Source organism: Pyrus communis, chromosome 1, assembly GCF_041283825.1.
Source record: "Pyrus communis isolate YQ-2024b chromosome 1, ASM4128382v1, whole genome shotgun sequence".
Classification (NCBI taxonomy): domain Eukaryota; kingdom Viridiplantae; phylum Streptophyta; class Magnoliopsida; order Rosales; family Rosaceae; genus Pyrus; species Pyrus communis.
Window position 1 is genome coordinate 4,837,801 of NC_142565.1, and position 14,563 is coordinate 4,852,363.

Genomic DNA, 14,563 nt, shown 5'->3' on the forward strand with positions numbered 1-14,563 from the left:
AGACCTCATAAACTTGGAGACCTACGTGCAGAGAATACGTGATAGAGCACGGGCGCCCTACACAAAATCTCTCTTAAAAGAGAGTGCGATATATCGCACAGGCGACGCCAAAAAAAGTGCCATCACTTCATATAAAAAAAAATTATTTATTTTTACACGTAAGACATTGATAACATTATATTTAGAAAAGCACTTCAAACTCAGTAATTTAAACATGGAAAAACTAATTTATTTTCTATCGAGAAAAGGAAACAAAAAAACTTCAGGCTTACAAGTAGATAGATTATGAGTTTTGTCTTCCGTCTGAACTTTAAAGTGTTTTTGTATAAATGGTGAGGTTTTTTTTTTCTTATTTACTAACCTCGTCAATATAAGACTAAAAAAAAAAAAAAATTTCGAGTCTTTAAGGATATGTATAAATAATGAATGGGCACCAAATTAAACCTTTTGATGACACGTCATATGATTTGCCAATTTGGTCTAAAATTTTAGTCTACGCATTACCCTTTGTTGAAGATTAGAATTGAAATAGAATGAATGTTTAAAAATAGCAACCCACATAGTTACTAGTTAGTAATTAAAAATAAATTAACAACCAAACAAAAATTCGTAAAAATTGAAAAAAAATAAACATGCACATAGCATTTTGAACTTAGGACCTCTCGTCCTAATTTTAAATACAAAAAGCATTGTTCCTAATCAAACTTCTAATCATTTAGCCAAATTTTATAAATTTATATTGTTACGAAAGGAAATTTGCAAAAATTGGAATTTAAATAAGCACACATGGTGTTTTGAACTCAGACCTCCTCATTAATTTCAAACAACAAAATCACATGTTCTAGTTAAATTTCTTTGTCATTAAACCAAATTTTATAAATTTATACTCTTATGAAAATGTATATAAATATGCCACACTAATAATTTTAGTGCCCCTAATTTTTTTGGGTCTCGTAAGGTCGCCCTGCCTGCATTGGGCCTAGGTCGGCCCTGTATATCGCGATGAGGTCAAATCATCATCAGCGCTATAAGTTGTACATAATTACGTATCCATTTTACTCTTCACATGTCACATAGTTGTATACAACTTACAATAGGAGAAATTTTGTCAACGTGTAAGGCACCAACCACCTCTAATGGTTATTTATTTATACAAACGATAGTGTAGAAGAGTAAATTCAAATCTAAGACCTTTAATGCAGAGTAACAATTTTCATTTTCGTTATTACTTGAGTTGTAAGCCTTTTCCACCACATCGGTTAATTTTATTAATAGAATCGATGATGAGGGCAAAACAGTCATTCCACAAAAATGACAGAAAAATTAAGAAGTTGCCGGATGCAGTAGTAGTTGCTGCAGGCTTTTGCACCTGACGATGTTTAAAACGGCGGGACCCGCCAGAGGGAAAGATAGCCGTTGGAGAGGGAGGAGGAGCCATTGGAAGCAATAAAAAAGACCCCAACTTCAACAAGTTCAGTTCAACCTTCCCACCTCCATCCACGAGATCATCGAGATGTTCAAATTATTATACAAACATACACACACACACACATATATATATATAATGCATGAAGAAAAGAAATATAAAAACCCTAGCCATTGCCATTTATGAATTCAGCAATCGAAACTAGCCGTTAGGATTTTCTGTAGGAAGAAGAGCGTCTGCCACCCACATGACATTTTCTCTCTCCACCCAATACAACAGTAACAATCAAGATTCTCTCTCTCTCTCTCTAAACTCAGAGAATCCTCACGTGCCCGTCCCAGTCGTCACTAAAACACCCACCTTCAGGCTTTCAATCCCACCAACTTCTTTTTCTCCTGTTCCATTCCCTCCTTCTCTCCCTCGCCCTCTCCCTCCAGCATTCTCACTTTCTCTCTCTAGAATCCAACACAAACAGTTCGCCGTTGTTGGTGCTCTGTTTCTGACCATGGACAGCAAAGATCAAATCTTTCACACATTTTCCGACAACCCATCTCAAAATTGGCACCGGATTTCCCACAAGAAGAAGGAAAAATGGAAGTTTCTTACTCTGCAATCCAAGTGCGCGCACTTCCTCCTCTTTCTCCACCTCCTCCTCTCCTTCCTCCACCCGGCCCGGCCCCAAATATGGGACGGCGTCATTGTCACGGCGGCGGACTACCAGTCCCTTCAAGCAATCAAGCACGAGCTCGACGACCCAAAGGGGTTCTTAAGGAGCTGGAACGACAGCGGATACGGAGCCTGCTCCGGCGGCTGGGCCGGAATCAAGTGCGCTCAGGGGCAGGTGATTGTGATCCAGCTTCCATGGAAGGGGTTAGGTGGCAGAATCTCCGAAAAAATGGGACAGCTGCAGGCTCTGAGGAAGCTCAGCCTCCATGACAACCAGATTGGAGGGTCAATCCCTCAATCTTTGGGGTACCTTCCAAGCCTTAGGGGAGTTCAATTATTTAACAATAAACTTTCTGGTTCAATCCCAATTTCTTTAGGGTTCAGTCCTCTGCTTCAAAATCTTGATCTCAGCAACAATTTGCTCGTTGATAACATCCCAGACAGCATTTTTAACTCCACCAAACTTTACAGCCTGAATCTGAGCTTCAATTCGCTGTCGGGTTCCATCCCGGGTAGTCTCTCTCGCTCACGTTCCCTCATATTCCTTTCTCTCCACCACAACAATCTTTCCGGCTTGATCCCGGAGTCTTTAGGCAGGTTGAGTGACCTTCAAGAGCTTGAACTTGGAAATAACCAGTTCGATGGAGCTATACCGAATGAAATAGGGCGGCTTTCGAGGGTTAGAATTTTAGATATTTCTAACAATGTCATCAATGGAAGCTTGCCTTCTAGCTTCTCCAATCTCTCCTCTCTAATCCAGTTGAATCTAGAAGGAAACAACATCGAAAGCGACATCCCGGAAGGTCTTGGAAGCTTGAAAAACCTCTCTGTTCTTAACCTGAGGAAGAACAAATTGCAGGGTCCGATTCCTGCAGCTCTTGGCAACATTTCGACGCTCACCCGCCTCGATTTGTCGCTGAATAATGTCAGTGGTGAAATTCCAGCTTCTCTTGCCGGTCTATCACATCTTCGTTTCCTCAATATTTCTTACAACAACCTCTCTGGTGCTGTCCCCGCTCTTCTCTCTCAGAAGTTCAATTCGAGCTCTTTCGCCGGGAATGTTCAGCTGTGCGGGTACAGTGCTTCAACTCCATGCCCTTCCGAGGCACCATCACAGAGTGTCCCGCCTCCGAGCCCGGAGACTTCGAAGCACCGCCGCAGACTTAGTACCAAAGATAAAATTCTTATAGCAGCAGGGGTTCTTTTGTTAGTGTTGTTTTTACTCTGTTGCATTCTGCTCTGCTGTTTGATAAGAGGAAGAGCTGCATCGAAAGGCGAGGATGGCGCAGGCGCGGGGAGGGCTGGAACTGCGAGGACTGAAAAGGGTGTTCCGGCAGTTGGTGGAGAAGCTGAATCCGGCGGAGAGGCTGGAGGAAAACTGGTGCATTTTGACGGGCCAATGGCTTTCGCAGCAGATGATCTTTTGTGCGCAACCGCGGAGATTATGGGGAAAAGCACTTTTGGGACTGTCTACAAGGCGACATTGGAGGACGGGAGTGAAGTTGCAGTGAAGAGATTGAGAGAGAAGATTACGAAAAGCCAGAGGGAATTCGAGACGGAAGTGAATGTGCTTGGGAAAATCAGGCACCCGAATCTTCTGGCTCTGAGGGCTTATTACTTGGGACCTAAGGGAGAAAAGCTTCTGGTTTTCGATTACATGCCGAAAGGGAGTCTTGCAGCATTCCTCCATGGTAAGTATAATGCAAATGATTTTAAGTACTTTGTATTCAATTTCGGTTTATCGGGTTTTGATTTTTCTCAATTTGGCCGCTGTGTTTGATTTCGTTGCAGCTCGAGGGCCGGAAACTCCGATTGATTGGCCAACAAGAATGGGAATAGCAAAGGGCGTGGCAAGAGGTCTCTCCTACCTCCACGGCAATGAGAACATTATCCATGGAAACCTCACATCCAGCAATGTTCTACTTGATGAGCAGAACAGCGCCAAGATCTCGGACTACGGCCTCTCCCGCCTCATGACCGCCGCTGCCAATTCAAATGTGATTGCAACCGCCGGGGCACTAGGGTACCGAGCCCCGGAGCTCTCAAAGCTCAAGAAGGCCAACACGAAAACTGATGTTTACAGCCTTGGGGTGATCATATTGGAGCTCCTTACAGGGAAATCTCCTGGTGAGCCGTTGAACGGTTTGGATTTGCCGCAGTGGGTTGCCTCCATTGTAAAAGAGGAGTGGACTAATGAAGTTTTCGACTTGGAATTGATGAGGGACGCTTCCATTATCGGCGACGAGCTGCTAAACACACTGAAACTAGCTCTGCATTGCGTTGATCCTTCGCCGTCTGCAAGGCCGGAAGTTCAACGGGTTCTGCAGCAGCTAGAGGAGATTAGACCCGAAACAGCCGCCAGTTCCGGCGATGACTGAGCTGGAGCCCCATCAGCAAGTGATGGGTGAAAAATGGTTTCCAGCAAAAGGGGTTCGGTAGGCATATTAGGAAGAGGCTATGGCTAGTCTAAGATTCTTTCATTCTTGAATATTAATTTTGCTTTTGTTACACTTCATCAGTGTTCGTAGATACAATTTTTCTAAATAAGCGATTCCAACCCAACAAGGTTCTCCCACTTTGCAAGGGTGAGAGGGACAGTATATCGCACGCAGCCTTATTCTTGCTTTGCAAAGAAGTTTCCACGACTCAAATCTGTAACATTTTGGTCACAAATGATTTTTTTGTATTAACTTAAAGAGTTTTGTGATTGTGTTGGTCGTTCTAATTCCAAGGCATATTTAATTATACAATAACGATAAAGTCTTATCGTGCTAAGGGAGATCGGTCGTAGAATCTTAAATCGTCATTGCACTTGATTTTGCACCAAGTCTTTTGTTAATTCCAAGTACACCATATTCTTCCTCTACCTTTTTCGCCCTTAACCTCTAAGGCATACTTAATTAAAAATTAAAAATACAAGGTTTAAATAGTCCTCCGTGCAACCGCATATGAACAGTCTAGTTTATCAACGACTTATAGACAATCATCGAAAATTGCACATCCCACCATAAAAAACGACATAGTTTGCCAAAAAAGCCAACTTAGAGTGAGAACAAGGGCGTACATACGTTTTGCTAAAGTTTCACATTGAATTGATCGAATTAATTCTACTCTAATGATTGATGATGTCTTAATCATATTAACTTATTTAACCTCAATTTGTTCTTATTAATCCACTAAGACGCCGTGTTCGATACTTAATGCAAGAAAACAGACCCCTCTCTCACAAAATTAGTATCCATCTCATCACCGATATGTTATAATTCTCCCGTCGCGTGATGAGAGAGATACTAATAGCGCGATCTACCGGGAGTAGATATTAGAATCTCTAGTCAACCATAGGTCTGCTTGGATCAAACATAAAAACTATGCATTGAAGGTTAAAATAGTCTTCTGAGGCCTATTTTTGGTTGGTTAGGATGAAAGTTTGTTGGGGTATATCGCAAATGGGATGTAACTAGTGTACATGCACGAAATGCAGAGACACAGAATGAAAAGCTAAACACGAAAATTTTACGGCCAACAATGTCAGCTGGCATCATTCGCATACCCGCTTGTTTCTTCCGCAAGCTTCTCCCAAGCATTCGCCATCTTTTCCGCGTATCCAGCCTGTTAGATGTGAAGAACGTACCATAACTATTATTCAAGGACTTAGAAAATGAAGTTGAGATGCCGTTTGAAGCGAAAACTTTACAAGAGCACGAACAATGAATGAGGTTTAGAGCAGGAGATACCTGGTTAAGAACAAATCCTCTCAGCATGCCCATGAAGTCCTCGTGCCTCTCTCTGTCAAGCCTTTCGAGCTCACTCCTGTTATTTTCCTGCATGTAGATTCACCAACAATCATGCTTCGAGTTTGTACACAAACACATTGTGTATAAAATGAGATCTTTCTTCTTCCAATCAAATTAGAACTCTTTAGCTTGGCATTGTGACTAATCAAAACGGAAACTGAAACAAACATTTGCTTAGCCAGGAATTCTAGTAGTTATAATCGAATGACAAGATAAAGAATATTCAGCAGCGTGAGCTGAATGCATTAGATAACACATGAAGGGCAACAAAATCACCACAACGTGTTTCCAATCCTATCCCTGAATCTAGGGCATGAATTTTGAGATCCCTTGTCATTTGCCCGCCTCCACTAAATGTCATGAGAAAATGGAAAGACTAGAGGAAGAGGAAAGACATGAATGAATGTTAAATAAAAATTGGTTGCCAGAAACAGAAGCCACACAAATATTTTCATGTAAGTTCAGTAAGAATGAAGAACCGTCATGTGCGCATGCACAAAAGCAATTTATACATGATGGTGTATCTTACCACATTTCACCATCTAAAATTTGAATAACACGCTACTGAAGTACGGCAAGTAGCACTGTAGCACATGCTTAAACGGCGGAGGACCAAAAGAAGAATAACAGCTCCATCTGATAACTCTCTTATCTTGTTGATTAGTTTTGTTGCTTCCTTTCTCAATTAGTACTTGGGCCTATGAGAACTAACGTAATATTCTTTTATCATGCAATCAAGAATGTTCTAGAGAGTATTTCTTCTATCTTTACCTTGTTGCTTCAAGGGTCCTGTGGTGGATTCGAAGATTCACTTTGGGTGTAGAAGTAACCTACCCACTTTTGGTTCTGCGTCAGTTGGTATTGACTAGATTTCTCTCAATTTGAAACACCAATGCAAAACATATCACGGTGAAATCTCAGAATAAAAGCTCCCTAGGGTATACTTCTCAATTTCGGGGGCGAATCCCCTGGAGTGATTCCAGACCATCTCTTGTTATTTCTATTTGTTGCTTTTATTTGTTTTGCTTCCGCTAAGCCGCTTATTGTCTTAATCAAGCTATATACTACATCATATATACTTAAAAACGTAAGATTGCTAAAAATAACTAATACTAGCACAATGCATAACTGTTTGCAGATTTTAGGTCATAAAAAGGAAGAGGGGAAATCTATATAGGGTGCTCCTAACTATCATCAAAATGAATCTAGAACTCGTAGATGCAAACTGAATTGCCAAATTTCTAGATGCCTTAAGAGGTTACCTTGATGCGTTCATACTCTCTGACTGCACAAGATTTAGCATCCTCACTAATCTTTAAAGTTTCTTTAAGCTCCTCTATTTTCCGCATCCTTGACCTGTCTCCACCAAATATTTTGGATGCTGCAGCTTCAAGCTTCTCAATCCTGGACTGCAACGAAAGTAATTCCGATGAAAGAGTCTGAACTGTCAGTAAAGCACTTGATCTGTCTGAAAATGCACTATTGACTGCCAGCATTACTCCAAGATATTCATGGAGTTTGTCCTGCGATAAATATGTAACATTAGGCTAAGATAACAAGAGAATCAAATATGACTCCTTTTCCGCAAATTTAATGTCTAGGCATATATAGCTTATGTACGTTACCAAATGTTTGACCGTTTGTGCATTTAACTCCCGGTACAATCGGCTTGCTTTAACAGAAGCAGTAGCCACATTTTTCATGTCATTGGCTCGTACTGTTTGAGGTTCGAACATGGCTCCCTCCGTCTCAAGCTTGGTCAGCTTCACAAATGCCAACCCCAATTCCCCCAGAGTCTCTCCCATGTCCTGCTGAGCTTTTACTAGTGATTCAGCCTGCAAAAACCGAAAATCTCGTTCATTCTCCTCTACCGTATTCTAAATTGCCAAATTTAGAACAGACAATGCTCATCAACAGAAATGGTAAGCTCTTAACTTCATAATCCCGTTACTAATCCTACTGGAGTCGAAATATTTCATACATTTTGATCGAAATGATCACGCTAGTTCAGTTGGCACTTGCAACCATCTAAATCTTGACGTGCATCATAATGATTAACTACCATTTGAATTTGAACAGACTAATTATGTTGAATTACCAGAAAGAACCCATAAATTAGCAACAATACCTGCTGAGACAAATTGCTAAGCTGCTGCTCAAACTCGGCCACCTTCTCCTTCCTCTCCAAAAATTCTTTATCATCCTCAACCGCCATCGGCTTCACTCCGCCCCAATCGTTCACCACCGCCTGCTTCAGCTCCCTGAAGATCCTCAGCAAGTCCCTGCCGCCCTTGGCCGGCTGCGCAGCCTCATTCACATCTGTCACGACAGCCACCTCCCCCGTCAGCTGCCTTGGTAGCCTCACTGCTCCATCGAGCACCCGCGACGCCATGTCGATGCTTCTTGTTAGCGGTAGCTTCCCCTTCACCACCAAAAACAGCCTCAGCTCCTCGCTCTTCTTGATCGTCGGATGCACCGCGAGCTTGTTCAGGTACTTCGCCAGTGCCGCCCTCCGCAGCTCCACGAACTGCTCGATTTGCATCACCTGGCTCTCCACCACGCTCTTATCGGGTCGGATCGGGATGAAGAACCCACGGAACGATTCGGATAGCCGGTCCGACAGCGTCACCACGTCCTTGAACCGCCTCCGTAGGGTGAATTCGGATCCGGGCCCGCCGTACTCGGGCATGTTGGTCCGGGTGGTGATCAGGTACGTGTAGTACGAGGTCCCGCCGGGAACGAGCGAATTGTTGAGCTCGAGCTCCTTCTGAGGGTCCGAGACCCATATCTTGAGAAATTCGGATCTTGTCGGAGGCTCCGATTGATAAGATGAGGGCCTAGGGCTTTCGTGGCCGTTGGATGAGGAGGAGTCGAACGAGGTGAAGATGGCGTCAGCGTAAGACGGGGGTTCAAGGATGGAATTGAAGCCTTGCGAGGATGTGGCCGTTGTTCCGGTGGCGGAGTGGCGGTCCACGGAGGTGGACGCGGAGGGCGAGGATTGGCCGTTGGATGAGGGTGGCTCGTCAAGGACGAGAGATTCCATGTCATCTTGGGATGCATGTAGGTCGGCCTCCTGATCGCCGTGGTTTTCCTGCCTCATCATTTTCCCTCTTATTTTTTGCCGGGAAATTAAAAATTAATGATAAATAAATGAATAAATGGAGGGAGGTGGTGGTGGTGGCGGTGGAAGAGCTGTTGCTGCGTGTGAAGCCGGGGATGACACGGCAAAGGTAGTGAGTTTTTAGTGAGTAGCGAGTTGAGTGACTCGGGCGGCCCAATGGGCAACCTCTTTTGCGTACGTGGCGGTTATGACGCTGCTTCCGCCACATAGGCTGCCACGTGTTAACGACACTGCATGAGGAGTTGGGCTTTTATTGGGCTTCTGTTGAGAGGCCCAAGTAGGCTTGATTGAGCTTTGATTGGGCTTTGTCGACAGCCCAATATATATTGTAAGGTGGTTGGGCATCAACGTAAAAAGTCCGGAATGAAACAGAATGTGGGCCGGAATGGAAGCTTTTGTAGGGTTGGGCCTGCAAGATTTGACTTCACAAGGACTCAATCTGAGTTTTATGTTTGGGTCAATTCAAATTAACAATATACTAAAGTTTAAAAGTAGGCCACGCACTTCTAATTGTACCGAGACATTTCGAAATAATTTAGGCATGAGTGAGAGCTATCACCTATCATTGTTGTTGAGTCTATTTGGTTAAGTTGGAAGCAATATTAATGCATGATTGAACATGGTGTTCCACTTAGGGCTTTGTCAAGTGAATCATAATCTTGTGGGGTTGGGCCTACAAGATTTGACTTCACAAGGATTCAATCTGAGTTTTATGTTTGGGTCAATTCAAATTAACAATATACTAAAGTTTAAAAGTAGGCCACACACTTCTAATTGTACCGAGACATTTCGAAATAATTTAGAGCATGAGTGAGAGCTATCACCTATCATTGTTGTTGAGTCTATTTGGTTAAGTTGGAAGCAATATTAACGCATGATTGAACTTGGTAGTGGACACTTACAAATTCTATTCGACAGATAAATGATCGGTTGAGAGGCCATACAATTATGATTCACTTGACAAAGCCCTAAGTGGAACACCATGTTTCAGTGTGTCCGATTTTTAGTTTCACTGTTAAATTCTGTATTATCTTTTATTACGTTACGTATCTTTGTTTTTCATATGTTTTTCAAAAACACATAATTAGTTATAAGGAAGCACGTAGTTTCAATCCAAGTTGCAGATTAACTTGAAGAGATATATGATTGAATCACAAAAGGATAGGGCATTAGTCTTTGATGGATTTTATTGCATAGTATGAACTATGAAACACCTGTGATGACCATATACATATTAGTCACAATATTATATTAGTTTAGATTAAATGCTTGAAATGTTTAACAACTTGATAAAGCAAAACGAGAAAATGAGGGCATGTTTGGTGTCGTATTTAAAAAAAAATCATAGTTTCTCAAAACATTTCTTGAGAACATGTTTTAAGAACACTTTTATTTGAGATCCAAAAACTTGTTTGCTCTGAGACTCAAATTTTTTTTTAAATTTTAATAATTGAAAAGGAAATAAAATATCTACAACAACTCAATTGGAGGGTCAGAGGAGAGGGGAGATTAGAGAGAACAAGAGAGAGGAGAGATATGGTAGAGAGAAAAAGAGGGAGTGAGAAGAGAAGACAGAAACAGTAGTGGATTTTGGATTTTTTTTTTTTGAACAAACGATATTATTTACATTAAAGGGAGGGAGAGTGTGGGCTTAACCTCACAATAATGTGGTTCAAATTCGCCTTTGGCGAGAATCGAACCTAAGACCTCTCACTTACAAGTGAAGAGGAATACCACTAGACTGTAATACTAAGTAGCAGTGAATTTTGGAGTTTAAAACCTTTAAAAATTCACTTTATGTGTTTTTTAGAAGTAGACTAATTTTCAAGTTTGTTTTGAATTCAGTTTTTGGAAAACAATCCTTTCAAACAAGTATTCAAGTTGTAAAACTTAAAAAGTGGTTTTGAGTGTAAAACGTTGGATTCAAGTAGAATACAAAATAGACTATGATTTCTCTAATGGTTCATGAATTTTAAATTAATTTTACTTTATTACGTTGTTAAATATTTTAAACAATTGAATCTAAACTAATATAATATTTTAGTTAACAGGAATTTAGTTCTCACACGAGGGCTTAGGAGAACAGCTTATAGGATATAAGAATTAATACATTTCACAAAAAAAGAAAGGAAGTATCCCACACGTCATTTAGGGTGTGAAAAGCTTGCAAAAGTCCTCTTTTAGGGTCAAGCAAGCACTAACGACATAATTAGAATTGTAATTAACTTCACACCCACCGGCAACTACCAATGAAAACGATCGAAAACCCAAGAAAATGAGAAATTTTTTATTGTGATCGGAACACGAGTGGTACATTATATATTTTTATATAAGTGCTGAAAAATTTTATTTTTTAAGTTATTAACTTTTTAACACATATATTGCACCATTTGTATAATAACACGTGGTATATCACCTTGTGAACCGATCACATTAAAAAATAAAAATAATTTATTAAATTAAAAAAAAAATCGACCCATTTGAAAAAAGCAAGACAAAAGTACTAGATGGACAAAGTTTGACAAGGAAACTTGTGGTTTCTTAGCATAACGAATTCTATTATTGTACTTGTGGTGGGGTGGGATTGTCAAAGGAAGATTCTGAAATTAAAAGTCAATATATAACAAACTCTACCAACTACATGTTAATTGCTGTCATGTAATCTTGTTTACCTATCTAATCCAATTATCTAACACCTCCCCTCCCTCTCGATCTTCTTCCTTTCTTTCACTTTCTGATCGAGTTTCTGGTGTGTGGACATCAGATGACATGCTTCCATTCAAAGTGACGACTAACTGAATTCCTGTCTGCAAGTAATTAGGTAATTAGTTGGTCGATTTGGTTTTGTCAATCGTTATCACTTGCAAGCTTGCGCGTACTCATTTTTTTAATAGAAAATCTCAACAATACGAGGTGAATTTTATTGATAACGAAAAAAAGAAGTTACATCTAGTTAGGAGGAATATAAATCTTACTCCTCATAAAACAAAGAAAAAAAATATATATACATGAAAAAAAAGAGGAGGGGTGTAGAATTATTAAGGAGATGGGCCAATGACCCACTTCCAACAACACCAATATTGTCCACAACTTGGTAATTATTACATGCACAATCCGTCAGGTGTACAATTTTACCATAAAAGACCTCGGTATTAGTTAGAGGGGACTAGGGTATTTAAACTCTTCTTTTCTAATAGATACGATTGATGTGTGACATTTCAACAGGAGGATATGAAGCCTAATCTCTCTAAAGTTAAACTTAAAAGGTCTAAACCTACAAAACAAGTCAAACAACACCACAAGGTTAGGAAAAAAAAACAAGAAAGTGAGACAAATCTTTATGCCAAGATGTACATTAATTTTAGAAGTGAAAAATATACCTATATTTATAAGGGAGTGGCGGGGCATTTGTTAACGTTTTAAAAGCGTTCGTCACATGCATTGGTACATGTGACATGATAGTATGGTAGATTTGGATCCCATCTGGATCCAAATTGTGCGGATTCTAGGAATCCTCACATCTTAGCCATTCATCTGCGCCATGCATCGTACAGTTAGAAACCATTTCACCTTTTTTATTTAAAACTAAACACAAATAGTACCTGACGAAATGTGGTCATATAATGTATGATGAACGGTTAAGATGTGGGGATTCCTAGAAAGTAGATCCGGAAGGGATCCTCTTCCGAAATCATCATCCCATCACATCGAAGTACGTAAGTTTTATGGCCAATCAATATATACTGCATGTCTTCGACTCGGTTTGAAAAATGTTGTACATTAATACAAAGTGACATACCCAGCCATTACAATAGAGAAAAATGATGGCTTCCTAATTTGCGGTCAAAACAAAAGTAAAATTATATTTTAATAAGTATTACGAAATGTACTATATGTAATAACTAATCACATACGTGATAAATAAGAGTGATAGACTCATCGATTGATATGTACACAATCATTATAGGTCATATATTCTTCTTACGTCTCTATACAATCATTGACGGGACAATTAATCTCCTTACATCTTTATTTTTTGCCTACAAGTTAAAGCACTGTAGTTGACAACACGAATCAAAATGTTGTAGCTAAACTAAGCATTGCTAATATCTTCTAATCTTGAGATGCTATTGTTCCATTAATGGCTTAGAGACAAACCCTTACAATCAATATAGTAAAACATATACAACGTATATGTATAGGATGTCGTTTCCTAGCTTCCTCTAACTTCTACTTTATCCTAAAAGATAAACGCTGGGGCATAGCTATAGTCTCAATCTTTCATCTCTTGGTGTGTGTGCGCGCGCGAGCTATGTCTCAATCTTTCATTCTTTTGGTGTGTGTGCGCGCAAGCCCTTTATGCAAAAGGATCCTTATTTTTTCAAAAATAAAAATGGAGATTAGGTGTGAGGCTCACTTCACATCGAACTTTAACGATATGAACCGTCTATTTTGTAAGTCTCGTTTTATAGATCATTCTTACAGAAATTCAGTTTAATCTGAAACCATTTGTCTATTTAATTAAGATAAAATTTCATTGTTTCTTGTATAACTAGGTATTCGTAAATTTTTTTTGAACTCAATTAGATGTCTTAAACATTTCCGATTTGGCTAATACTTTGCAAGGATGATCTATGAGGTGTAACTTGAAAAATAGATGGTTCAGATCGTTAAAGTTTGATGTGGTGTAGACTCCATAACTAATCCCCATTTTTATAAAAAAAAAAAAAAAAAAAAAAAATGAGGATCTCTTCCCTTAAGGGTTTCCCATATATAGCTATACAAAACCTAGTTATATATGGTTGAGTTGGTAAATATCGTTCTATTTGCTAGACTAAGATTTAGGTTCGAGTCCCGCTGCTAGCAATCCCTCTTAGTGGACGATCTGTAAAATATCAAAAAAAAGGCTAAGACCTCTTAAGTCCTCAAAGAAGCTTGTAGTATGCCCTGACCCTGAAATATGGTATTTTCCCCTCCCCTAAACTTTTAATTACCCAAAAAAAAAAAAAAAAGAAATACGAACGTTAGTTACATGGATGATATCTTCCCAGTGTATCTGCTGTGTGACAGGCTACCTAATTTAAAGAAAATTAATGTAAATATTTATTAAGTTTTCTGTTTAAGTATCTATCTCTCTGTAACCGAGTTGTTCTTAGACCTAACAAAATCTTGACATATTGTAATGTGCATGCAACACACTCCACCTATAATATTGTAGAGAGATGACTTAATTTACTCGTTTTCCCTTTCAAACGGCAAACTTGAGTTTTGATCCTGGTTGGTCCACTTTTAATAACATTAATTAATAATAACCTAGCTAAATCCTCGACCATTTCTACTTTATTTTCCACTTTTTTTTTTTTTGGGTAATACTAGAGAGATCATCTAATTAAATTATATTTTATAAATTATACATATGTAGCTATTAATGATTAAATTATTACTTAAGTGTTGATGACCGTGTTTATTTTTTATTGATGACACATGTACATCACATGATATGCAAATGTGGTATAACAAATTAGTCTATCTAGCATTACTTTTTCCCGAAAGCAT

General features: G+C 39.6%; 2 protein-coding genes across 2 annotated transcripts; one reads left to right on the forward strand and one right to left on the reverse strand.

Annotated features, from left to right (window-relative positions):
- The first annotated feature begins 1,584 nt into the window (after positions 1 to 1,584).
- LOC137720157 (putative leucine-rich repeat receptor-like protein kinase IMK3) lies at positions 1,585 to 4,799 on the forward strand. Its single transcript, XM_068459170.2, has 2 exons — positions 1,585 to 3,783; positions 3,884 to 4,799. Exons 1-2 carry the CDS (start codon positions 1,674 to 1,676, stop codon positions 4,468 to 4,470), a joined length of 2,697 nt encoding a protein of 898 aa, XP_068315271.2. The 5' UTR covers positions 1,585 to 1,673; the 3' UTR covers positions 4,471 to 4,799.
- A 641-nt stretch (positions 4,800 to 5,440) lies between these two features.
- Positions 5,441 to 9,169, reverse strand: LOC137720159 (sorting nexin 2A). The gene is made up of 5 exons (XM_068459172.2): positions 8,015 to 9,169; positions 7,512 to 7,721; positions 7,149 to 7,409; positions 5,827 to 5,913; positions 5,441 to 5,701 (listed from the first exon to the last, which is right to left on the reverse strand). Exons 1-5 carry the CDS (start codon positions 8,987 to 8,989, stop codon positions 5,621 to 5,623), a joined length of 1,614 nt encoding a protein of 537 aa, XP_068315273.1. The 5' UTR covers positions 8,990 to 9,169; the 3' UTR covers positions 5,441 to 5,620.
- Between the last annotated feature and the right edge of the window lie 5,394 nt (positions 9,170 to 14,563).

Bases quoted from the DNA above. Each gene is read 5' to 3' on its own strand.
- LOC137720157 (XM_068459170.2), top strand. From the start codon at position 1,674: ATGACATTTTCTCTCTCCACCCAATACAACAGTAACAATCAAGATTCT. The intron at 3,784-3,883 runs GTAAGTATAATG...ATTTCGTTGCAG, and splicing joins TCTTGCAGCATTCCTCCATG to CTCGAGGGCCGGAAACTCCG.
- LOC137720159 (XM_068459172.2), bottom strand. From the start codon at position 8,989: ATGATGAGGCAGGAAAACCACGGCGATCAGGAGGCCGACCTACATGCA. The intron at 7,722-8,014 runs GTATTGTTGCTA...CGGTTTTTGCAG, and splicing joins TTAGCAATTTGTCTCAGCAG to GCTGAATCACTAGTAAAAGC. The intron at 5,914-7,148 runs GTAACCTCTTAA...ATCTACATGCAG, and splicing joins GAGAGTATGAACGCATCAAG to GAAAATAACAGGAGTGAGCT.